The sequence below is a fragment of the Mobula hypostoma genome, chromosome 2 (assembly GCF_963921235.1).
Source record: "Mobula hypostoma chromosome 2, sMobHyp1.1, whole genome shotgun sequence".
Taxonomy (NCBI): Eukaryota; Metazoa; Chordata; class Chondrichthyes; order Myliobatiformes; family Myliobatidae; genus Mobula; species Mobula hypostoma.
In genome coordinates this window covers 89,168,698-89,195,993 of record NC_086098.1, presented here as the reverse complement: position 1 = coordinate 89,195,993, position 27,296 = coordinate 89,168,698, and the positions used below count along the sequence as shown (strand labels likewise).

Here is a 27,296-nt window from a genome sequence, read left to right as displayed (position 1 = left end):
ATGGCACCCTACACAAACCAGCACCCTATTCCTTTGCTGTCAGTCCTGTGCAAAACCATGTTCGAAACAGTTCAGTGATTGAATAAGCTAGGGCTTTTCTCTTTGTAGCAACAGAGGAGCCAGAGGTGTCTTGATAGAGGTGTATAAGATGATAAGTGGCATAGATAGAGTGGACAGCCAAAGACTTTTTCGTATGGTTAATAAATTAATGGTATTAGAGGGCTTAATTTTAAGGTGATTGTAGGAAATTATTGGGGGAATATCAGAGCTATGTTCTTTGTACAGAGTGGTTGATACATGGAACGCACTGCAAGGGGTGGTGATAGACACAGATACATTGGGAAGATTCACAGCCATGCTTCAGTAAGCAGCATCATTTTAACACATTTAAAATATCTATTGATAACTCAGAATTGATGAACCTTGCATGGAAGACTTGGAACACAGGTACAGGTCCCAGAAGAGGGGGCAATGCACTGGTCTACAGGTATGATTGAGATGCAGAGGCCTTAGACTTCCATTCCCGACTATCCTGCTGGCGAACGTACAGTCTCTGGAAAATAAAATTAAAGACCTCAGAGCAAGATTGCTGTACCAGATGGACATCTGGGAAAGCTGGGGCTTTGCTTCATGGAAACAAGCCATTTAAGACACAGCACTGCAACTCAATGGCTCACAATTCTCTGCGAAGACAGAACAGCTCAAGTTTTTAAAGGCAGAGGAAGTAGAGTATGCTTTATGATTAACTCATGATGGTGCAAAAACATGACAGTTCTGTCTCAGTCCAGCTCAACCGACCTGGAACTTCTAGCAGTCAAATATTGTCCATATTACCTCCTTGGGAGTTTTCTGCCGTCATCCTGGTAGTGGTGTACATTCCACCTCAAGCTAACATCAGGCAGGCACTGAGGGAGCTGAGCGACATAATCAGCAGGTAGGAAGCTGCACACCCTGATGCCTTCCCTATCATTGTGAGAGATTTCAACCAGGACAGCTTGACAAAGTCTCTGAACAACTACCACCGATATTTCACCTGTCAAACCGAAGGAGCCAACACACTTGACCACGGTTAGACTACAATCAAGAATGCTAACCATGCCGTCCCACACTACATTTTGGAAAGTCGAATCACCCGGTTGTGCTTCTACTCCCAGCATATAGGCGGAGACTGAAAACCACAGTATCAGTGGTAAGGACCAAGAAGGTGTGGTCAAGGGAGGTGGAGATGTCTACTTTGAGTTGGTGGACTGCACAATATTCAGAGATTGATCTTTGAGACTGAATGAATATGCCACAATTGTCACTGATTTCATCAAGACTCATGTGGATAAATGTGTGCCGAACCAAAAGCTGTGGATCAACAAGGAAATTTGCAGTTTGCTAAGGGCTATATCTGTGGCATTCAAGACCAGTAATCCAGAACTATACAAGAAGTCCAGGTACAACCTATGGATGGCTATTTTAAGGGCAAGAAAACAATTTCAGTCAAGGCTAGAGATGGAATCAGATGCATCTCAGGGTTTGTAGGCCATTGCCTCCTACATACCGAACTGAACCACCTGGTGGGAGTGTTCAGGGACATCTTCAATCTCTCACTGCTGCAGTTGGAGGTTTCCAGCTGCTTCAAATGGGTGACAACCATACCTGTGCCCAAGAAGAGCAGGGTGAGCTGCCTCAATGACTCTCTACTATGATTAAGTGCTTTGAGAGGTTGGTCATGGCTAGAATCAATTCCTGCCTAAGCAAGGACCTGGACCCACTGCAATTTGAGTATTACCACGGTAGGTCTACAGTGGATGCAATCTCACTGGCTCTCCGCTCGGCCTTGGATCACCTGGACAATATTAATACATACATCAGGCTGCTGTTTATTGACTTCAGCTCAGTATTCAATACAATCATCCCCTCAGTTCTAATCAACAAGCTCCAAAACCTGGGTCTCTGTACCTCCCTCTGCAACTGGATTCTTGACTCCCTCACTGTGAGACCACAATCTGTGCAGATCGGAAATAACACCTCCTCCTCGCTGACAATCAACACTGGTGCACTTCAAGATGCATGCAAAGCCTACTGCTCTACTCTCTCTACACCCACAATTGTGTGTGGGTAGGCACAGTTGAAATGCCATCTATAAATTTGACACAACTGTTGTTGGCAGAACTTGAGATGGTAACGAGGAGGCATCCAGGAGCGAGATAAATCAGCTGGTTGAGTGGTGCCACAGCAACATCCTTGCAACTCAACGTCAGTAAGATCAAGCAATTGATTGTGGACTTGAGGAAGGTGAAGTTGAGAGATCACACACTAGTCACTATAGAGGGACCAGCAGTGGAGAGGGTGAGCAGTTTCAGGTTCCTGAGTCAACATCTGTGAGGATCTACTCTGGGCTCAACATATTGATGTAATTACAAAGAAGGCATAATAGTGGCTATATTTCTTTCAGATCATAAGACCATAAGACATACAGTACTGTTCCAAAAGTCTTAGGTGCATATATACAGTGAGTATCCCAAAGACCTTTGCACAGTTCCTTAGTAATTATATGTATTGAACAGTACTCCTGTAAAAAAAAACAGATTTCATGACAGCCGTGAGTGATGAAAAACCTAATTCTGATATGGGTCTATTGTGGACTGAAAGTGGGAAGAGGGCAGGGAGAGGGGAATCATAGTTGGGAAGAGAGGAAGGGAGTAGGAAGCACCAGAGAGACATTCCATAATGATCAATAAACCAATGTTTGGAATCAAGTGACCTTGCCTGGTGTCTCAGGGTTGGGTGTGACTGCACCCCCACGACTTCTCTGCCACCTGCCCCACACCGCTCCCACAGCAGTCCACCCTGACCAATCCTAACATGCTTTGCTCCTGCCAGTTTTACAGACTTGCTCTCTGCTCTACATTGACAAATACAATGCTGTGCAAAGGTTGTAGACACCCTTGCTATATAAATGTGCCTAAGACATTTTCACAGTACTGTTAGAACAGAATTAGACCGTTCAGCCCAGTAAGTCTGCTCTGCCATTTCATCATGGCTGATCCATTTTCCCTCTGAACCCCATTCTTCTGCCTTCTCCCTGTGACCTTTTCCTGCATAATCAAGAATCTATCAAGTTCCACTTTAAATATACCTAATGACTTAGCTTCCACAGCTGCCTGTGGTAACAAATCCCCCAGATTCACCACCTTCTGGCTAAATAAGTATCTCCTCATCGCCGTTTTAAATGGACATCCCTCTATTCTGGTTCTATACTCCCCCCACCTCCATCTAGGCCTTTCAATATTCCATACATTTCAGTGAGATTTCCCTCCTTATTCTTGTCAATTCCATGGCTCAGAGCCAATTGAAACTCCTCATACAAAAACACTTTCATTCCTGTAATCATTTTTGTGAACCTCCTCTGAGCCCTCTCCAATGTCAGCACATCTTTTCTTAGATAAAGGGCTCAAAACTGCTCACAATACTCCAAGTGAGGCCTCACTAGTCTTTATAAAGCTTCAACATTACAAGTCTGAGGAGAAATGGTATTTCACCAATGTCATTGCAAATTTCTACAGATGTACTTTGGAGAACATTCTAACTGGTTGTAGCACTGTCTATTTTGGAGGGTCACTGCACAGGACAGGAAAAACCTGCAGAAAGTTGTAAACTCAGCATCCCTATCATGGGAACTAGCCTTCCCAGAAACCTCAAGACAATGCCGCAAAAGGGCATGATCAGTCATTAAGGACCCACATCACCTAGCACATGCCCTATTCTCATTGCTACCATCTAGGACAGGGGTTCCCACTTTGGGGTCCATGGACCCCCTACTTAATGGTATCAATCCATGGCATAAAGAAGTTGGGAACCCCTGATCTAGAAGGAGGTAGGGGAACCTGAAGATGCACACTCAACATTTCAAGAACAGCTTCTTCCCCTCCACCATCAGATCTCCGAATGGACAATGAACCCATGAACTTTACCTCAATATTTTTCCTCTCTTTTTGCACTACTTAGTTATTTTTGTTGAATAGCCTTCTTATTGTAATTTATATCTTATTGTTATGTATTGCACTCTACTGCTGCTGCAAAACAACAAATTTCAGGACATATGTCAGTGATATTAATCCTGATTCTGAGATTCAAAACACCCTTAGATGGGCAAATGGATTAAGGAAAAAGTGGAGGGCTATGCGGGATGGAAGAGTTAGATCGATCTTTGAGTGCTTTAATAGGTTGGCACAATATGGTGGGCTGAAGGGCCTGTAGTGTGGTGTACTGTTCTATGTCTGTTCTTCAGCCAGCGCAGTTACTACCCAAGACCATCAGAGAAGATCTAAAGAAGTAGCTTTTTAAGTAATCGGTTTGCTCTCTTTATAGTTCCTTGGTTTCACCAAGATGACAGCCCATAAAATATTATTGATAGGACAGACAATTCTGCAGATTTTTCATTCTGCTGCTCATCTATTTTTCTATTACAGTATTTAAACTGTGCTGGGCTCAAAGTGACAGTAATAAAGTATAAAAATATTCTGACCTGACAGCAAATCAGTCAAGCGCACAAATGTCTAACTTGTAAAATATATGATCGGTTCAAGAAGATTCAAACAAAAAGAAGATAAGGAAGTTGGCACAGTTCAATGTAAATAAATATGTTCTGGAGCTGAAGGCAGCCGTGGTGTGAGTATGAACATCTCTCTGGTACTTTCCAGTATCATTTCAGTCAGCGTTTCGGTCCTGAGTGTTACGTTTTGTAACTCCAAAACATAAAACTAATTTAAAAGAAAAATGTGGAGAGCCCAGAATACGAGTCTAACCTTGTTTTTTACTTTAAGTGAGGTCTGCACATATCACATGGTGGCATGATGACGTATCCCATTCACGTAATTTACATATAACTTGTAATATATTATGTAAATGAACAAGAATATTTAATATATTTAAATATTACTCAAATATTACTGAAATGTTAAATACGCAACACTCCCTGCTTAGCGGTAAACTGCAACTTAGTAGAGAATGTATCTCAACAGTATACCGTATAATACAACTGCCAGATAGACATTCACAGCACAGTAAAATTTCAGTTGTCACATTCAGGTCTAAAGCTTCAATCACTGTGGTGGGTTTCTTACTCTTGCGAGGTAAGGTCTCTCCTGACTTAGGGGATCGCTCTGCTTGAGCAGTGAGACTTGGGTCTGTGAAACAATCTCAGGTTCTGGGGCCTGCTCTGTGGTGGATGTGGGAGTTGGCTCTGGGACTGCAGGAAGTGGTCCTGACATCTCTGGACACCTTTCTTCTCCAGCAATTGAAGTTGCTCTCCTCAACTGATCGATGTGGATCATAAAGTGTGAGTGCAGTGTCTGACGTTACCATTTCCTTTACCCAACAAGCCACACTGCTCAGCAACCCACCTATTTAGCACAAGCCTAATCACAGGGCAGTTTACAATAACCAATTAATCTACTAACCGGTACATCTTCAGATTGTGGGAGGAAACCAGAGCACACGGAGGAAACCCACGCGGTTCACGGGGAGAATGTACGTACGCCTTCCGGATGGCGCAGGAAGTGAACTCCGAACTCCGGAATGCCCCTATGCTACTGTGACACCCTCAGCCAATCCTCCCACGTACGTACACTCAGCTAATTTCTCCCTTTCCTGCCCCTGCCTGTCCTCTGTGGATTCTCCCTACGCTGTAACTTGCTTCCTCAGAGAGGGTTTGAGCATGGTCGCCAGTCAGAAATATTAGTGTAGACACATCTACTGCAGGCCATAATTCCCCTGTGCCTGATCATTAAGGACCCTCACCAGCTGGGATATTCCCTCTTCTCATTACTACCACCAGAGATGAACAATTTAGGAACATTTCTTCCCCTCTGCTATCCGATTTCTGAATGGTACAAGAACCTATAAACTCTACCTCACTATTCAAGTTTTGTAATTGTATATATATATTCATGAAATTTATTTTAGCTTAGAGTAATTTTTTACATTTTGCAATGTACTGCACCACAAAACAATAAATTTCATAACACATATCAGTGATAATAAACCTGATTTTGATTGTAAGTTTGATTACTTACCTTAACTCAACCATTACATCTAGGTGTGAGTTCAACATCCTTGTAAACCTGGGAAAAGAATTTGCCTTCGTGAACATAGATGAGGGAGTTCCCTATTCCAGTCCCTGCACACCAGCTTATATAACACCCAGGCAGAAAACATTTCTGAAGTACTCTGACTCTCAAGATGAAGCCTTACTTACTGCTAATGTTCTGAAGGTCATATAACACCACAGCACACCTACTGTGTGCCAAACTATTATTCTGCCTATCCCATCTGCACACGGACCCGTAGCTCTTGATGCCACTCCTCCCCCACCAGTCCATGTAACTATCCAATTTTCTCTTAAATGTTGAAATTGAACCCACATCCACCACTTTCTGTTGGCATCTTGTTCCACACTCTCACCACCCTCTGAGTGAAGTTCCTTCTCACGTTCCCCTTAAACATTTCATCTTTCACCCTTAACCCATGACCTCTAGTTCTAGCACAAACACAAGAAAATCTGCAGATGCCAAAGCAACACACACAAAATGCTGAAGGGCTTTGGCCCAAAACGTCGACTGTACTCTTTTCCATAGATGCTGCCTGGCCTGTTGAATTCCTCCAGCACTTTATGTGTGTTACCGCTAGTTCTAGTTTCACCCAACCATAGTAGAAAAAGCCTGATTGTATTTACCCTGGCTATACCCCTCATAATTTTAAACACTTCTATCAAATCTCCCCTCATTCTGCTACTCCATGGATAAAGTCCTAACCTATTCAAACTTTCCCCTGTTCCTTCTTCACCTTTCCTGCCTATCACCTCCCTGCCTTCCCTCCCCCACCCCCTTATCTTTCCCCTTACTGGTTTTTCACCTGGAACCTACCAGCCTTCTCCTTCCCACCCTCCCCCCACCTTCTTTATAGGGCCTCTGCCCCTTCCCTCTTCAGTCCTGACGAAGGGTTCCGGCCCGAAACGTCGACCGACCTTTTCCACGGATGCTGCCCGACCTGCTGAGTTCCTCCAGCATGTTGTGAGTGTTGCTTTGACCCCAGCATCTGCAGATTATTTTGTGTTTACGATTCCCTATAACTCAGGTCCTCAGGTTTTCTGGGAAGTTCTGCAGCTCTAAACCACAAACATTTAACTCAGATTAGGCTCTGTTTAAACGTGTTCCTGCTCCAGTGTGACCTTTCTTTTACCATTTAATATTAGATTTCCTGGCAGTTAAAGTCCAGAGAAGGGTTCGGTGTGGTGTCATTCACTCAGATAGTTTCAGGCGGCGTTCTCTTTTCCGAGCTATTCAAAGTTCAAGGCAAATTTACTGTGAAAATATGTGTATGTTACCGTATAAAAGCTTGAGATTCATTTTCTTAACAACCATTTACAGGAAAAATAAAGAAATACAATAGAGCTTATGAAAAACTATGCATCAGCAGAGATTGACAAACAAGATAAATTGTGTAAATAAGAAATAATACTGAGAACATGAGTTGTCTAGAATCCTTGAAAGTGAGCCTTTAGGGTGTTGAGTCGGTTCAGAGTTGAGGTGAGTGAAGTTATCCATGCCAGTTCAGGAGCCTGATGGTAGAAGGCTAATAACTGTTCTGAACCTGGTGGTGTGGCAGCAGCAAGAAGAGAGTATGGTCTGAATGGTGGGTGTCTTTGATGATAGGTGCAGCTTTCCTGTGGTAGCGCTCCTTGTAAAAGTGCTCAGTGGCAGGGAGGGCTTTGCCTGTGATGGACTAGGCCGTGTCCACCACTTTCTGTAGACTTGTCCATTCCTGGACATTGATGTTTCCATGCCAGGCCGTGATGCAACCAGTCAGGGTACTCGTTACTGTGTGTATGTTTTTAGTCTGATTTCATCAGAATGCTTTGGTAAAATGAGGTTAAATGTTCCTGTTCATTGTGCTGACTTAGTACTGATCCATTATCAAATCCCATCCTCTCATCCCTTCCTGCACACCGCAATTATCATTCCAGGAACAGAATTACGGAAGGTTTTAAAATGGGGACCAATCCACTTCACATTCCCTTTTGTACACAGGCCATGTTTCGTCTTCCTCGTCCCTCCCTGGCAAATTCCTTACACAGAGTTGCTCGGAGTTATGTCCAGATTGTTTGGAGCCATGGAGTCACAGAGCCATAGAGCACTACACCACAGAAACAGATCCTTTGACCCGTCTAGTGCGTGCCGAACTATTGTTCTCCCTCGTCCCACCGATCTGCACCTAGATCATAGCCCTCTGTGCCCCTCCCCTCTGTGTACTTATCCAAACTTCTCTTAAACATTCCAATCAAAACCACATTCACTGCTTCGCTGGCAGCTCATTCCACTCTCGCCCCGCCCTCAGAGTGAAGAAGCTGCCCCTTCACCCTTAACCTTTGACCTCTAGTTCTAGTTATTTAAATTTAAAGTGAAAATGCGGCCAGATGTGGGTCAGTGAGGGCAGCACAGTGTGGTGCTGTAGACCTTGCAGCTGTCTCACCACTCCAGCAGCCCAAGTTCGATCTTGACCTGGGGTGCTCTCTGTCTGGCGAAAGTACAGTTCTCCCTGTGGCCACTTGGATATCCTCCGGATACTATGGTTTCCTCCCACATGACAACCATGTAAGAGTTGCAGGCTAATTGACGCCTGTGAATCAATACTAGTGTGCAGGCGAGTGGTAGAACCTGCAGGAGGAGAATGAGAGGATGGGGAGAATAAACAGATTAGTACAAATATGTCTTTGACAATCGGTGAGAAGGCAGTGGGCCCATTTCTGTGCTGTACTTAACAATCCAACAAACTAAAATTGTTAATGAAAATTAAAAGATGATGGAATTCTGAAATTAAAAAATGCAGAAAATGCTTGAAACACTCAATAGGTCAGACAGCATCTGTGAAAAGAGAAATAGTGTTCCAGATCTGACTCCATCGGAAGCATCCTGCACTTGAACTGTGAACTGTTTCTCTCCCCACAGATGCTGCCTGTTTCCAGCACTTCGTACATAGAACACAGAACACTACAGCACAATACAGGCTCTTTGGCCCACCATGTTGTGCTGACCCTTTCACCTCCTCTAAATTTAATCTAATCCTTCCCTCCCATATAGCCCTCCATTTTTCAATCATCCGTGTGCTTATCTAACAGTCTCTTAAATGGCCCTAATGTCTCTGCCTCTCTCACCACTCTGGTTCTCGACATGTTTTTCTCTAACTAGAATATTGTCACCATTTGTTTTTAATGCCTGCCCTGCAGCTATGCTAAACAAAGCTTGTAGTTTAATGTTGAAATTAAATTCATTATAAGTACGTATATGTCACCATATACTACTCTGAGATTCATTTTCTGCAGGCATTCAGAGTAGAACTAAGAATCCCAATAGAATCAATGAAAATTACACACAAAGGTTGACAAACAACCAACGTGCAAAAGAAGACAAACTGTGCAAGTTCATAGGCAGATAATACTGTGTGTATAATAAATGATAATGTGTACCATAATAAATAATCTCAGTGGGATGAAATAAATTTGGATCTAGTCATTCATTCCTAATGAACTATGATGCAGAACTCCCCTGACATGAGTCAGACATCACTGGGACTTGGGATTTTGTCCAACCACTGTAATTGTAACAAAATAGAAGGCCGGGGAGCATCTGTGGAGAGAGGAGATGTGTGTCTGTGTAAAGCACTGTAGAGTTACACTGCAGATCTGCTAATCCAGTGTCTTGAATTAATAATCCAGGGACACAAGCTCATGTTCTACCAAGGGACTGCAGATTGTCACAAATTAAATGCAGTCAAGGATACCCCTGTTCATTATCCCTATTGCTCTCCTTCAGCTCGTGAATCAGTTTATCTCCTTAGAAGGACACTAAAATTAGAGTCATAGAGCACTTTAATACAGAAACAAGCTCTTCAGCCCATCTAGTCTGTGCCAGACTCTTATTCTGCCACATGCCATTCACACACACCTGGACCATAGCCCTCCAAAACCCTTCCATCCATGTAGCTATCCAAATTACTCTTAAATCTTGAAATCAAACCTGTGATACCATTTCTACTGGCAGTTTGTTCCATACTCTCACTGTCTTCTGAGTGAAGAAGATTCCCCTCATGGTTCCCTTAAATAATTCACCTTTCAGCCTTAAACCATGACCTCTAGTTCTTGTCTCACCCAACCTCCGTGAAAAAAGCCTGTTTGCTCTTACCCTATGTACACCCTCACATTTGTGTATACCTCTATCAAATCTCCCCTTATTCGCCTACATTCAAAAGAATGAAGTCCTAACCTAATCATCCTTTCCCTATAACTCAGGTCCTCAAGTTCCAACAAGATCCTTGTCAATTTTCTCTGCACTCTTTCAATCTTATTGACACAAAAGGGCACAGCATGTACTCTGGATGGGGACTTCACCATCCATTACCAAAAGAGGCTCGGTAACACCACCACTGACCGAGCTGGCTGAGGATGTCTGTGGCTGGCAGCAAGCAGACTGATGAGAGGGATGAACATCCCTGAACTCATGAAGTCCCCTGAAGAGCCAATGATCACTGCTGTCCATTGGTCCTGCCTGCAAATTGGCCACCACACGTAGGCTGAGAATTCTTCCTGGTCTGCATTCTGTGAATACATGTGCTTCCTTTCTATCTTAAAAACCTTCATTCATTTTTGTTCTTTGGGCAGGAAGAAGAACTGAGGAAAAGTGGAGAGGCCAAGTACGCACATTTAGGGGATGACCTCCACGTGCTGATTGAAGTCTTTGTCCCAGCTGGAGAGGCATATTCACGCATGAGCCACGCCCTGGAGGAGGTGAAGAAGTTCTTGGTTCCAGTAAGTTCCCTGGTCTTTAACACGCTTGCTTTTGTCGCTGCCTCACTGTAGTGTCTCCTCCTGCAGTGACAACACGGAAATTAGAGATCTCTGAAGTAGTTGTTCTTTTCTGTTAGTGATCGTGGGCTAATGCGCCAACTGGCACCTACGGGGTGCTCCCATGGAGTCACTGTTGCTACCTTGAACTTAATGAGCCACAGGAATTTGGTAAGGTGATGAACAGTGATGTGGGAGGCTGGGTGTCAGAAGGGTTGCTGCACACGGGAGACTGAAGAGGTGGAGCAATGTTGCGGTGCTGTAGAGTTTAACTTAATCATACAGAGGGAGACCACTCAGCCCATTGAGTCCCTGCCAGCTCCCAGAGCAATGCCACTCCCCACGAATTTTCCCTGTGACCTACTCCCATTAACTTCAAAAGATTGAAGATTAGCTTTATTTGTCACAGGTACATCGAAATATCAGTGACCAGTGCAGTCGGAATATGTGCTGGTGCGGTCCTCAAGTGGTGCCACGCTTCTGGCAGCAACACAGCATGCCCGCAGGTCACTAACCCTAATCCATATGCCTTTGCAATATGGGAGGAAACCAGAGCACCTGGTCACAGGGAGAATATACAGACTCCTTACAAGGGAGTGGTGAGAATTGAACCCTGACTGCTGGGTTACACTAACAGTGCCGCCCCAACATCAACACCACTCCAATAGTTCTTCCACTAGGATCAGCTTAGAGTGGCTATTAATCTACTGACCACACACCTTAGGAATATTGGAGGAAACCCACACGGTGACAGAATGAATGTGTTAGCTTGATGCACGCGGGGTCAGTATCAAATTAGCATCACTGAAGCTTTAAAGCAGCTGAACTACCTGCTGCACCACTGTGCCATACCTCATTGTTAGTGGTTTTGTTGGTTGCTTAGAGAAGGTCAAGGGAGATCTACCAGGAGTGCTGCCTGGATTAGAGAGCATGTCTTATGAGGACAGGTTGAGCGAGCTAGGCCTTTTCTCTTTGGAGCGAAGGAGGAAGAGGGATAACTTGATAGAGGTGTAGAAGATGAATTAAATTGAATTGACTTTATTTCTTACATCCTTCATATACATGAGGAATAAAAAGCTTTACATTACGTCTCTGTCTAAATGTACAATTTATAGTAATTTATAATAAATAGTATGTACAACAGGATAGTCAATATAACAGAAATACAGTTGTGTCAGCATGAATTAAACAGTCTGATGACCTGATGGAAGAAGCTGTCCTGGAGTCTGTTGGTCCTGGCTTTTATGCTGCGGTACTGTTTGCCGGATGGTAGCACCTGGAACAGTTTGTGGTTGGGGTGACTCTGGTCCCCAATGACCCTTCGGGCCCTTTTTACACACCTGTCTTTGAAAATGTCCTGAATAGTGGGAAGTTCACATCTACAGATGCACTGGGCTGTCCGGCCCACTCTCTACAGAATCCTGCGATTGAGGGAAGTACAGTTCCCATACCAGGCAGTGATGCAGCCAGTCAATATGCTCTCATTTGTGCCCCTATAGAAAGTTCTTAGGATTCGGGGACCCATACAAAACTTCTTCAACTGTCTGAGGTGAAACAGGCGCCGTTGTGCCTTTTTCACCACACAGCCGGTATGTACAGACCATGCGAGATCATCAGTGACGTTTATGCCGAGGAACTTAACGCTGTTCACCCTCTCAAACCCAGATCCATTGATGTCAATAGGGATTAGCCTGTCTCCACTCCTCCTGTAGTTCACAACCAGCTCCTTTGTTTTTGCCACATTAAGAGAGAGGTTGTTTTCTTGACACCACTGTGTCAGGATGATGACTTCTTCTCTGTAGGCTGCCTCGTTATTATTTGAGATTAGGCCAATCAGTGTAGTGCCGTCAGCAAATTTAATTAGCAGATTGGTGCTGTGGGTGGCAACACAGTCATGGATATACAGGGAGTAAAGGAGTGGGCTTAGTACACAGCCCTGAGGGGCACCTGTTGAGGGTCTGAGGGCAGGGGTGAGGGAGCCCACTCTTAGCATCTGCCGGCAATCCGACAGGAAGTCCAGGATCCAGCTACACAAGACAGGGTGAAGGCCGAGGTCTCTGTGCTTCTTGTTGAGCCTGGAGGGAATTATGGTGGTGAATGTGGAACTGTAGACCAAGAACAGCATTCTCACATAAGCATCCTTCATTTCTCCAGATGTGTAAGGACGGTGTGTAGACTGTGTGACAATTATTAAGGATGAGGTTTCGGGGTACTTGCAGGCGCATAATAAAGTAGGCCAAAGTCAGCATTATTTCCTTAAGGGAAAACCTTGCCTGAAAAATCTATTGGAATTCTTTGAGGAAATAATTTGCAAAATAGAGAAAGGAGAGTCAGTGGATGTTAGAAACATAGAAAACCTATATTGATTGTACATGAAAAGGATGTTTCCAGTAGTGGAAGAGTCTGGGATCACAGGACACAGTGTCAGACTAGAAGGACATCCCGTTAGAACAGAGGTGAGGAGGAATGTCTTTAGCCAGGGAGTGATAGAAACATAGAAAACCTACAGCACAATACAGGCCCTTTGGCCCACAAAGCTGTGCCGAACATGTCCTTACCTGAAAAATTACCTAGGGTTACCCGTAGCCCTCTATTTTTCTAAGCTCCGTGTACCTATCCAGGAGTCTCTTAAAAGACCCTATTGTATTCGCCTCCACCACCGTCGCCAGCAGCCTATTCCATGCACTCCCACTCTGTGTGTAAAAAAAAAACTTACCCCTGACATCTCCTTTGTACCAACTTCCAAGCACTTTAAAACTGTGCCCTCTCGTGCTATCCATTTCAGCCCTGGGAAAAAGCCGCTTACTATCCACACAATTATCTTATGCACCTCTATCAGGTCACCTCTCATCCTCCATCGCTCCAAGGAGCAAAGGCCAAGTTCACTCAACCTATTCTCATAAGGTATGCTCCCCAATCCAGGCAACATCCTTGTAAATCTCCTCTGCACCCTTTCTATGGTTTCCACGTCCTTCCTATAGTGAGACAACCAGAATTGAGCATAGTACTCCAAGTGGGGTCTGACCAGCATCCTATAGAGCTGCAACATTACCTCTCGGCTCCTAAACTCAATCCCACAATTGATGAAGGCCAATCCACTGTATTCCTTCTTAACCACAGAGTCAACCCGCGCAGCAGCTTTGAGTGTTGAGTGTTGTTTACTTGGATTTTCAGAAATTCTTTGACAAGGTGCCACACATGAGGCTGCTTAACAAGATAAGAGTCCATGGTATTACAGAAGAGATACTAGCATGGATGGAAGATTGTCTGACTGGCAGAAGGCAAAGAGTGGGAATAAAGAGGCCCTGTTCTGGTTGGCTGCCAGTGACTAGTGGTGTTTTGTTGCAGTTGGTATTGGGACCAGTTCTTTCCACGTCATATGCCAACAATTTGGATGATAGAATTAATGGCTTTGAGGCCAAGTTTGCAGATAATACCAAGATAGGTGGAGTGGCAGGTAGTGTTGAGGAAGCAGGGAGTGTACAGATGGACTTAGATTGGGAGAATTGGCAAAAAAAGTGTCAGTTAGAACAGCGGTCCCCAACCTTATTTGCAACGCAGGCCGGTTTATTATTGACAATATTCTTGCGGACCGGCCGACCCGGGAGTGGGGGTAGGGTTGCCAACAGACAAGAGTAGCAGTCAAATACGTTGTGTTTACCCCGAGAAAGACTACAATGACCATGAAGCCTTGTGCGGCCACCAGTGCGCATGCGTGTATGTGCCGATTTTTTTCTACAAATCGTTTTTGGCGATTCTGTTCTGGGCGGGGGGGGGGAATGTTAATCACGACCGGAATATAGGCGATAAGTGGCTAATACACTCAATTTCGTGTCCAAAAGGGTTTATCTAACAAATTTAATATTAAACACACAGCGCATATTATCCTCGCATGAATACAATGATAAGTCAATTATCAGGGGAGGACAGGGGAGCTTGAAGTAAGTGTTGAACGAACTTCCAGTAGAAGTGGTAGAGGCAGGTTCAGTATTATCATTTAAAGAAAAATTGGATAGGTATATGGACAGGAAAGGAATGGAGGGTTTTGGGCTGAGTGCAGGTCAGTGGGACTAGGTGAGAGTAGTGTTCGGCATGGACCGGAAGGGCAGAGATGGCCTGTTTCCATGTTGTATTTGTTATATGGTTTTATAAGTCAATAGCATCATAACATTTTAAGTAACGTTTGGGTATTAAACACGGCATATATTTTCCTTGTATGAACATATAAAATCATTGCAACACACCAATATTGCTGAACCAATGGGAACCCTGGGCTTGTTTTCCTGCAACAAGACGGTCCCATCGAGGGGTGATTGGAGACAGCGACGCTCGAAGGGGTTCCTTATGTCCAGTCTTATTCCGCAATTTAGTTTTCATTGCATTCATTGCAGAGATATGTTGGAAATGGAAGCAACGTTTTCAGTGCTTCTGTGGCTATCTCAGGATATTCAGCCTTGACTTTGATCCGGAATGCCGGCAGAGATGTTATGTCAAACATATTTTTCAGCCCGCCGTCATTTGCAAGCTCGAGCAGTTGATCTCCTTCCCGCGCTGACATGGATGACGCGTGGGTAATGACCTCACGTGCGTTCAAGCTCAACAGTGGGCGTGACAGGGAATGAGGAAAGGTGCAGCTGACTCCTATCGCCAAATCATATCGTTTCGCCGCGGCCTGGTAGCACATGCTTTGCGGCCCGGTGGTTGGGGGCCGCTGAGTTAGAATATAGTGTAGGGAAGTGCGCTTCCTGCACTTTGGTGGAAAAAATAAAGGAGTAGACTTATTTTCTAAACAGGGAGAAAATTCAAAAAACAGTTGCAAAGCTACTTTGGAGTCCTTGCGCAGGTTTCCCTAAAGGGTAACTTACAGGTTGGGTTAGTGGTCAGGAAGGCAAATGCAATGTTAGCATTCATTTCGAGAGAAATAGAAACAAGGGTGTGATGCTAAGGCTTTAGAAGACATTGGTCAGACCACACTTGGAGTATAACAAGCAGTTTTGGGCCCGTTATCATAGGAAAGATGTGCTGGCATTGGAGCTGCTGAAATTAATACAAAACCAACATTTTTTAACGTGAAGTTAACTGTGAAACAAAGTCATGAAGCACTGCTCACATTTTTGTTTCAAAAGCTGAATTTTCATGTCAAATTTGGGCAGCGTGTTAATTAGTTCACATTTACAGTTCAGACCTCTTTTATTATAAGCAGGATAGGTGGCATAGTAGCATAGTGGTTAGTCTAATGCGTTACAGTGCCAGTGATTGGGGTTTAATTCGCCCCGTTATTTGTAACAAGTTTGTACGTTCTCCCTGTGACTGTGGGTTTCCTCCGGGTGCTCGAGTTTCCTCCCACATTGCAAGGTCATACGGGCTATTAGGGGCTAGTAAGTTGTGCCCATGCTGTTTTGGCGCTGGAAGCGTGTCGACACTTGCGAGCTATCCAGCACATGTTTGGACTGTGGCGATCATTGACGCAAACAGCGCATTTCACTGTGTGTTTAACGTACACGTGACAGATAGAGCTAATCTTTAGGATGATGCCAGAATTATTAGCGCAGAAAAGCAACCTCCTTTCTCAGCTTCCACTTCAGTCCATCTGATGTCATTTACCTCAGCCACCCTTTCCCCTCCACTGTAGATAGCCATGTCTCTTTGATCTCCTCAGAATCCTGCTTTCAACACGTCTCACTGCAGAAAGACAGTTCTCACATTCAGTGGGCCACCCTCAGCAACTTCCAACTTGTTCAACCTGACGTCAGCATCAAACACACCTTGCCTTTTGCTCCCCGCTCCCCTCTCCCCTCGTAGCATTTCAGAGAGAAACCGTTCCTTCTCCACTCATATGTACTCCCTGTCTCATGACATCTTCCTGTGTAACTACAGGGGATTTTTACACCTGCCATTCTGCCTGCTGCTTTCCCGGTGACCAGGGACATAAACATTCCGTACAGGTGAAGAGACCTGTGTAACTAAAGACTCAGTTTAAAGACTCTACAAGTCATGCATTATTTAGTTATTTATTTTTATTTATTATTTGCACAATTTGTTTGCAATTTGCACTTTAGATGTTTGTCAGTCTTTATTATGTACAGTTTTTCAAAAAATCTATTGTATTTCCTTATTTTTCTGTAAATGTCTGAAAGAAAATGTATCTCAAGGTAGTATATACATACTTTGATAAAAAGTTTACCTTGAACTTTCAGGCAATTTACTTGCACTGCTTCCAAATGACTATTAAATCCAGGTGCTATCGATGTGCTCCCTACTACATTGGAGAAGCCAATTGAAGATTGCTTGCCCTGATTGTGGAACATTCAGTCTACAGGGGTGGTCCTGAGGTTCATTTCTCTGGGCCTGTCAGTTTAGTTCCCCACCTACCTCTTTTTGACCTCCCATAATGCTCCAGTGAAGCTCAATGTAAACTTAAGTAAGACCCTCTCATTTTCTTGGTACTCTACAACCTTCAAGGCTTACCACAGAATTTAACTATCTCATGTACGGAGCATTTACTGTCAAATGATTAGGAGTATTTAGTACTTCAGAATCAAAATCAGATTTATGACCACTGACATATGCCATGAAATTTCTCGTTCTGAGGCAATACATAAAATATACTATAAATAACAAAAAGGGAAATATATATTTTAAAACATAAGTAATTAGTGCAAAAATGGTGAAGTAGTGTTCACAACAGGAATTCTGCAGATGCTGGAAATTCAAGCAACACACATAAAAGTTGCTGGTGAACGCAGCAGGCCAGGCAGCATCTCTAGGAAGAGGTGCAGTCGACGTTTCAGGCCGAGACCCTTCGTCAGGACCCTTGTAGTGTTCACCGTCTGTTCAGAAATCTGATAGCGGAGTAGAAGAAGCTGTTTCTAAATCGCTGGGTATGTCTTCAAGTTCCTGTACCTTCCTCTCAGATGGAAGCCGCCTTTCTGAGGCATTGCCTTTCAAGATGTCCTCGATGGCGGGGAGGCTAGTGTTCGGCTCCTTCCTGGGATTTTAGAAATAATTATCCTTTCGTTACTGACATCCCTCCAGCCATTCATTCACCACCCTCTCTCAGCCAACACCACCATTGTGCTTGTGCTAGTCACTCTTCCTTTACTTCCACCGTGTCACATTCCTTCTCCCAGATAGATCCCCCCCCCCACCCTCAAAGTTGCTGCGCAAATTGATAGAGTTTTTAAGAAGATGTACGCTGTATTATCCTTCATTAGCCAGGAGAATTCAATTCAACAGCCATGAGGTAACTCTGGTTAGACCACACTTGGAGTATTGTGTTCATTTCTAATTGCCTCATTATAGGAAGGATGTGGAAACTTTAGAGAGTGTGCAGAGGAGATTTACCAGGATGCTGTCTGGATTAGAAAACATATCAGGATAGGTTAAGCTATGGCATTTATCTTTGTAATGAAGGAGAATGAGAGGAGACTAGATAGAAGTGCAGAAAATGATAATGCACTTCTCAGTGAGGCATAGATAGAATGGACTGCACCAACTTTTCCGAGAGCAAAATGGCTAATACAAAACAAGATAATTTTAAGATGAATGGAGGAAAGTATTGGGTGGGGAGGGGGGGGAATGTCAGAGGTAGGTATTTTTACACAGAGAGTGGTGGGTGCGTGGAGCACATTGTCAGGGGTGATCGTAGAGGTAGTTACATCAGGGACATTTAAAGGACTCTTAGGTAGGCACATGGATGATAGCTAAATGGGGGGCTATGTAGGAGGGAAGGTTTAGTTTGATCTTGGTGTAGGTTAAAGGGTTAACACAACATTATGGGCCGAAGGGCCTGTACTGTGCTCTACTTCTGTGTTCTTTATCTCTAATGAAGTGTCTTTGACCTGAAGCATTATCTCGATGCCTCACCCCACTGATGCTGCCTGACCTGCTGAGGAATTCCGAGATTCTCTGTGTCGAGAGGAATCCGTATCAAACAAGTGGGCAGCGCAGCTAGCAGGACCATGGCCTGTCAGTCCCAGAGAGACAGGTTCAGCTCTGACCTGAGCGGAGTTTACACCTTTTTATTGTGACCGCTTGGGTTTCCTTCAGATTCTCTGGTTCCTCGCATGTTGGTTAATGAGTTAATTTGCTGCTGTAGTGTGTAGGTGAGTGAAAGAATGTGGCCGTGAGATGCGAGGAGAATTAACAAACAGAATCAATAAAGGATCAGTGTAACTGGGTGGTTGATGGTTGGCACAGACTGATGTGGGCACTAGAGCCTGTTTGCATGCACCATCTCTTTATGTCTCTGCACTTACAGTTTGGTGTGTCAGTTAGATTAATCAGAAGGTGACAGTTCCTCTTCTAGGAGAAACCAAAAGCACAGACCATTAATATGGGATCGTCTCTAATAAGTCAAATCACTTGGAGTGAAACTCCTTCTCCTCGGAGAGCATTGGAATTGTTTTATTAATGTCGAATGTACCAAAATACAATTAAAAGCTTACCTTGCACACTGTTTATATAGATCAGATCATTACACAGGAGATGCTGCAGATGTTGAAAATCTTTGTTTGTGTTGCTCAAATCACTGCACAGTGCGTTGAGGCAGAACAAGATAAAACAATAACAATGCAGAATGAAGTGTAACAGCTATAGGGGAAGTGAAGTTCAGCAAGACAGTAAGGTGCATGTGAGACCTGCCGCCCTGTGGAATGGGTGAGGTGACTGGCAGCAAGAGGAAGCCGGATAAGAAGAGGGAGGGGAAATGAAAAAGGACCTAGTGCTGTCCTGGCGTATATGACGAATAAACTCTTCTTGGGCTTCCAGCCGGTTACAGGTATCAATTATAATTGATGTTTTGATGACAAACTATGCCATCTTCATCAGGAATCAACCCTGATGGAAGGGAGAGGAAATGTTGCTATGACTGATGTATAGTAAGGTCAGAATGGAGACATTGGGCTGAATGGTCTCTTTTTATGCTGTATGCAGAGTGGCTACTGAGTGCATGTTTGTGGTCTCTTGCTGCTATAGATGATTCACTCCAAGGTTTGACAGTTGTGCATTCACCATGCTTTTCTGCACACCACTGTCGTAACAAGTGGTTATTTGAGTTACTGTCACCTTCCTGTCAGCTTGAACCAGTCTGACCATTCTCCTCTGTATTAACAATGCGTTTTCGCCCACAGAATTGCTGCTGACTGGATGCTTTTGTTTTTCACACCATTCCTCTGTAAACTCTAGAGACTGTTGTGCATGAAAATCCCAGATCAGCAGTTGCTGAGATACCCAAACCACCCTATCTGGCACCAACAATCAGTCTATGGACAAAATCACTTAGATCACATCTCTTCCCCATTCTGATGTTTGGTCTGAACAACAACTGAACCTCTTGACCATGTCTGCATGCTTTTATGCATTGAGTTGCTGCTTCATGACTGGCTGATTAGATATCTGCATTATTGAACGAGTGTACAAGTGTACCTAATAAACTGGACACTGAGTGTATACCTTTGTGTACTTGCAGGTAAAACAGTGAAATAACTTGCACCAAGAAATTACTAATTTGCACTCGTGGCTGATCTAATCCTTGACAACACCCCCAGTGTTGTCCCTCCCCTTAATTTATTTCTCAGACAAAATAGATGTGGTAAGGTAAACAGAACAAAATCTCTGTGCTGCAAGTATTCTTAAATCAGTGTGGGCTTGGTGGTAATAGCACTTCCCACAAACCCCGCCACACACACCCTCACCTCCTCACTGGCAGAATATTACAGATCTATCTCCCTCTCCTCCTGAGTATGCTGACATACTGGTATGTCAGAGTACCAATAATCTGCAGCCCTGCAGTAATGCTGCAGAGCATATTAATTAAATCCCATCGTAGTGGCTGAGAAATTCAATTCTGTTAATTGCATAAATGAGGAATTAGAAGATGTATTAGTTATTAGTCTTGGTGCCCATCAAATTTTCAGAACATTGTATCTTAAATTTTTTTCTTTTCTAATTCAACAGCAAGAGGTTTCCTCAAACGCATTACGTATTGAATATCATAACAAATTGCCTGATTATATAAAGAATAAAGTACAGTAAGAGAGAAAATAGTTAATAAAGTAGTAAAAGAGAGAAAATAATACTAATCAACCAGTCACTAAGCTACACCACACAGTATCCTGACAGAGAGAAATGCAAGTGTCCGACATCTTTTCCAGTCTCTCGCTCCCTCCCTCTTCCTCTCTCTCTCCCTCTCTCTTCCTCTCTCTCCCTCTCTCTTCCTCTCTCTCCCTCTCTCTTTTCTCTTTCTCCCCCTCTCCCCCTCACCCCCTCTCCCCCCTCTCCCCTCACCCCCTCTCCCCCCTCTCCCCTCACCCCCTCTCCCCCCTCTCCCCCTCTCCCCCCTCTCCCCCTCTCCCCCTCTCCCCCCTCTCCCCTCACCCCCTCACTCCTTCACTCCCTCTCCCCATCTCCCTCTATCCTTCTCCCTGTCCCTCTGTCCCTCTCCCTTCCCCCCCGTCTCTCTCTCCCTCTCTCCTTCCCCCTCTCCCTCCCTTGCCCCCCCATCTCTCCCTCCCTCCCACTGTTACCACAAGTGGCAAACCAGCCTCAGAGAAGTTAGCCCTCTTAATGCCCTTTAAGACCCTTTCAAAAAAATAACAATTTTGACCCCAGTACCTCTCCATCCTGTTGTGGTACCAGCCTATACCTTCTTATCTCTTGCAACATTTGGCCCAGTATGAGAGGGCTTAATTTGAAGGTAATTGGAGGAGAGTGCAGGGGGGATGTCAGAGGTAGTTTTTTTTTAAATACATGGAGTGGTGGATGTGTGGAACATGCTGCCAGTGTGGTGGTAGAGGCAAGTTGCATAAGGTGCATTGAAGAGGTTGAAGCATTATTGTTAACACTAATATTACAATACTAAATCACAATTGAATAATTTCTGAATATTGCAAGCAATGGGTTTATTAAGAGCTTGGAATCAGGGCACTGGAGTAGGATTGAAAAGCACCATCCTCTGGCTTTGAAGAAAGACTGTGGGCGTAACAATGGAGCTGTGCGCTATAAACTGAACCAAACTCACATCAGGGCCGTGCACTACACTGGTAAATTGATATATTATTGTTTTATTTATCAAAGTACAATGAAAAACCTGTCTCGCACACTGATAATGACAGATCAATTCATTACAATGGTGCACTCAGGTAGTGGCGTGTCAAACAATAGCAGAATGCAGAATAAAGTGTTACAGTCACGGAGTGAGTGCAATACAGGTAGACAATGATGTCTGAGGGAAAGATTGTGAAGTCAAGAGTCTAGGGAATAATTCAGTTATCTTACAACAGTGACCTTGAACCTGGTGGTATGGGATTTAATTCCTTTGTATTTTCTGCCCAGTGAGAGAGGGGAGAAAAGAGAGTGCCCGGGGTGAGTGGGGTTTTTAATGATGCTGGCTGTTTTACCAAGCAGTGAGGTGTATGCAGAGCCCATAGAGGGTAGCAACACACACAAAGTGCTGGAGGAACTCAGCAGGCCAGGCAGCATCTATGGAAAAGAATAAACAATTGACATTTCGGGCTGAGACCTTCACTAGCCCTGATGAAGGGTCTTGGTCCAAAACCTTGGCTGTTTACTGCTTTCCTCTGGCATTCTGTGTGTTTTGCTTGGATTTCCAGCATCCACAGATTTCCTCATCCAGAGAGGGAAGGGAAGTTTCCATGATACGCTGAGCTGTGTCCATAATTCTCTGCAGTCCTTTGTAGTTACGGGCAGAGCAGTTGCTATAACATCCAGATGGGATGGGGCCCAGTGGCAGTCTGGGCTGACAACAGGGCTTTGGACTCGAACCACAGTAATTCAGCAGGACGGGGCACTTCCTCACCTTCAGGTTCCATTTTAAGCACCATCTCCTTCATACTTGGTCAGCCAGTGCTGAGAAGGCCATGGCAACAGGAGCGTGTCTCGGTAGCCATGCTGCTGGGCCTAGGTTAACTATCTATCTGTGTGTCATGGAGATGGGCAGCCAGGGCTCCACCTGAGCTGACTGCCTGGCAATTATGCCAGAGTATTCCCGGGAAAAGAACACACAGTGTCTGCAGGCATCTTGGAGGTGTTCCAGGAGCGGTGGGCACTGGGGATAGGAGGGAGATATATTGTATCCTGATTGAGGATGGGAATATTTCATTTAGTTGCTGTTTAGCTATTGTAGTTTATAGTGATTTTTTTTGCAGTAATTGTAATAAACTTGTTTTTGTACCAAAAATAATTCAGCAGGATGAACTGTAAATTGTAAACTAAGGCGAGATATAATCACAAAGGAGTGAAACATCAGAATACATTATCTCTTGTTAAATCCTTCATTGTTTTAATTCATTCAGTCAGTTGCTGTCTCAGCCACTGTTACCTTCAGCCTTCAGTGTTGCCTGCTACAATACTCCTGCCCTCTTTACTTTGTCATTTTTTTTTGTTTGCTTCCTTTGACTGCTTGTAAGACCTTGGCATCAAACAGTAAAGAAGAGAATGTTTTTTTTCAGATAGTCCTCACTAGATAAAGATTTTATTCCACTGAACAGCATTACATAAATGCACAAAATATTATACTGCAAATGACTGCCTGATGCAACTGAATGCTTTTGTGATTACAAAAGTTTGGAGAGTCATTCCAGACTTAAAAGGAAGAAAATAAGACACTAAGTGGAACAAAAGAAGATTAACTGTGAGAATGGTTTCAGGCTGAATACCAGCTGTGGGCTCAGCGAATGTCGATGGGCTGGTTCACAGGAAGTCCGACTGTGGGTATGGTAGGAGTGGGTTCATCACAGAATCCAGTGATCCATTGATGAAGGACTCTAGGTCTTCATCTCCAGTGCATCGTCTGCCCTGCAGGAAGCTCTCTTGGTGAAGGACACCATGGATAGAGATGATGTGTGTACTGTACATCTGCCCCAGTGATTGTCCACCTTCACCTCATTGCCAGTTGTCTTTGGTGATGTAGCCAATGTCTGTTGGATAACTGCTTCCAGCACAAACTGGTAAACTCTAGAATCAAATTAAAACATCGAAGAGGACAGCATAGAAAACCATCAGAAGAAGCTCTTCCTTCAGTTGCATTAGTCAGTGGAAACAGTGTATTTAACTGTATGTTTTGATGTACATGTGATAAATAAATAGAATCTGAATCAGTTCCACCAAGGCTGCATTCAGTAAAACAAAAAGATCTGGTGTTCATCTCATTTCTCAGGTTCCCCAAAACAGCACAGGACATAATGGAGAAGTGGATGTCAAAGAGTTTGTGGTGGAAGTGGCCCACCACCCCACTGAGTTGGCCATAGACTTCCCCTGGGCTTGTCTCAAGTGTTAGCAATGAGGGAGACACTGACTGTTGGGGCGTGTATTGTGTCATCCAAACCAAAGTGTAGTATAATTCAACCAATATGGTGGTTTTTATACAATCTCTGCTGCACATTTCTGGTATACCCCCAAACCACACCTCTCCCCGCCCCCCCATAGACTCTGACTATACTTCTCCCTGCGTCAGTAAAGCAGCCAGCATAGTCAAAGACCTCAACAACCCTGGACATTCACTCTTCCTAACCAGAAGACCACAATCTGTGCAGATTGGTGATCGCTGACGATCAACACTGGCGCACCTCAGAGGTGTGTGCTTAGTCCTATATACTGCTCTCTGTATGTCTCATGACTGTGTGGCTAGGCATAGCTCAAATACCGTCTATAAATCTGCTGGCAATACAACCATTGTGGGTAGAATCTCAGGTGGTGACGAGAGGGCGTACAGGAGTGAGATATGCCAACTAGTGGAGTGGTGCCACAGCAACAACCTGGCACTCAATGTCAGTAAGACGAAAGAGCTGGTTGTGGACTTCAGGAAGAGCAAGGCGAAGGAACACATACCAATCCTCATAGAGGGATCAGAAGTGGAGAGAGTGAGCAGTTTCAAGTTCCTGGGTGTCAAGATCTCTGAGGATCTAACCTGGTCCCAACATATCGATGTAGGTATAAAGATGGCAAGACAGTGGCTGGACTTCATTAGGAGTTTGAAGAGATTTGGTATGTCAACAAATACAGTCAAAAACTTCTATAGATGTACCATGGAGAGCATTCTGACAGGCTGCATCAATGTCTGGTATGGAGGGGCTACTGCACATGACCAGGAGAAGCTGCAGTGGGTTGTAAATCTAGTCAGCTCCATCTTGGGCACTAACCTACAAAGTACCCAGGACATCTTCAGAGAGCCGTGTCTCAGAAAGGCAGAGTCCTTTACTAAGGACCTCCAGCACCCAGGGCATGCCCTTTTCTCACTGTTACCATCAGGTGAAAGGTACAGAAGCCTAAAGGCACACACTCAGCAATTCAGGAACAGCTTTTTCCCCTCTGCCATCCGATTCCTAAATGGACATTGAATCTTTGGACAATACCTCACTTTGTTAATATACAGTATTTCTGTTTTTTGTACAGTTTTTAATCTATTCAATATACGTATAGTGTAATTGATTTATGTATTTATTTTTTTAAATTTTATTTATTTTTTCTCTTCTATATTATGTATTGCATTGAACTGCTGCTGCTGAGTTAAAAAATTTCACATCACATGCTGGTGATAATAATTCTGATTCTGTCTTCTCTCCTCTCTCATTCAGCAAAATATACAAATGCCTGAAAGCACGTACCAGCAGGCTCAAGAACATTTTCTATCCCACTGTTATCAGACTGTTGTACAGGCTTCATAAGGGCTCCTGACCTCAGTATCTATCTCATTTTGATCTTGCACTTTTATCGTTTAATTTACCTGCACTTTTTCTGGTAACTTTTATACTTTATTCTGCATTGTTATTGTTCCAACTACAGAATGCACTGTGTAAACAATATGCAAGGCAAGCTTCTCACTGTGTCTTAGGACAATAATAAACCAATACCTATGTTCGTCTGCTCATAAGCACAAGACGCTGGACATCCAGAGCAACACACAGCAGGTCAGGCAGCATCTATGGAGGGGAATAAATGGTCAATTTTCGGGCTGAGACCCTTCATCAGGTCTGGAAAGGAAGGGGACAGAAGCCAGAAACATCTACTCGTCCGTGTTCACCAAGTCGTCAAAGTTTTAACAAATCCACATCTTATTGACTTCTGCTACTTCAGATCACATTTATCACCCCCCCCCCCCGGGGTTAGGTTGACTGGTTTGGAATTACTCGGTTTATTTTACCACCCTCTGCACCGCCCTCAACTTTGGGCATTTCAGCAGAATTGGTAGTGGATGTGGGGGAGGGGTTTAAACCTGATAATCCCAAGGATAACTACCGGTTTGCAAAGTTTTTATTACCTTCATTCCAATTTGTCTCCCGAGCCACACTCGCCGGGGTGATTTGTTAACATTGACTGATAGCGACCTAGTTAGCACATCTTTTCAGTCTATTTTTACCTTGTCTTTTATATCCACTTCCACCATCCCTGTCCTGCCCATTAACTTCCTTTTCTCTAGGAAGACAGATAGAAGACGCTGGCTCAACACCTTTGCCCTCTGTGAGAGAATTTGCAGCCATGGTACTAATTAGCCCACTGGTTCTGTTCTTTTGTATCTGCCCAGACAGGATTTTGGAGTTCTCTTTTATATCAGTCCATTGTTCTTTACTTTTGCCCGTCTTACGTTCTTTGCTAATGAAACTATTCTGAGGGAATTGGGGTGGGGGGGGGGCGTGGTATCTTGATTGGAATGGTAGAAGAATAAAATAGGATTAATGTAACTGGGGGTTCTCTTGATCAGCGCAGGCTGTGGGCTATTGTTTCCATGGTCGATGACTTTCTGGAAGATTATTTTAAGGCTGTTCTGCCTGTTTCTGCAGACTCTCAGCTAAAGGTGTTGTTTCCACGGTCAATGATTCAGGATTCAGGCTTGCTGATTGTTCATTATTATTCCTTATTACATGACTGTAAAGGAGAATGAAATGATTGCTCTCTGAATCACAATAAGCATGAAGAATGCAACTCCATAAAACACTTATGTATAAAATGTTATTCTCAGGCTATTCTGCCTGCTTCTGACTACAGTGGCATGCAAATGTTTGCGCACCCTGGTCAAAATTTCTTGTTACTGTGAATAGTTAAGTGAGTAGAAGATGAACTGATCTCCAAAAGTCATAAAGTTAAAGATGAAAACAACAGGAATTCTGCAGATGCTGGAAATTCAAGCAACACACATCAAAGTTGCTGGTGAACGCAGCAGGCCAGGCAGCATCTATAGGAAGAGGTGCAGTCGACGTTTCAGGCCGAGACCCTTCATCAGGACTAACTGAAGGAAGAGTGAGTAAGGGATTTGAAAGCTGGAGGGGGAGGGGGAGATCCAAAATGATAGGAGAAGACAGGAGGGGGAGGGATAGAGCCGAGAGCTGGACAGGTGATAGGCAAAAGGGGATACGAGAGGATCATGGGACAGGAGGCCTAGGGAGAAAGACGG

The 27,296-nt window shown here is 44.0% G+C and overlaps 1 protein-coding gene across 2 annotated transcripts in view; it reads left to right on the top strand.

Annotated features, from left to right (window-relative positions):
- Nucleotides 1-27,296, top strand: part of khdrbs2 (KH domain containing, RNA binding, signal transduction associated 2) — a 521,774-nt gene that overhangs the window by 280,635 nt on the left and 213,843 nt on the right. For both annotated transcript variants that reach the window (XR_010016971.1, XM_063040191.1), the window contains exon 4: nt 10,706-10,852. Coding sequence is in view for 1 of the 2 variants with exons in the window: in XM_063040191.1 (XP_062896261.1) it covers nt 10,706-10,852 (147 nt within the window). In the remaining variant the exon portion in view is untranslated. The remainder of the gene's footprint in view (nt 1-10,705; nt 10,853-27,296) is intronic.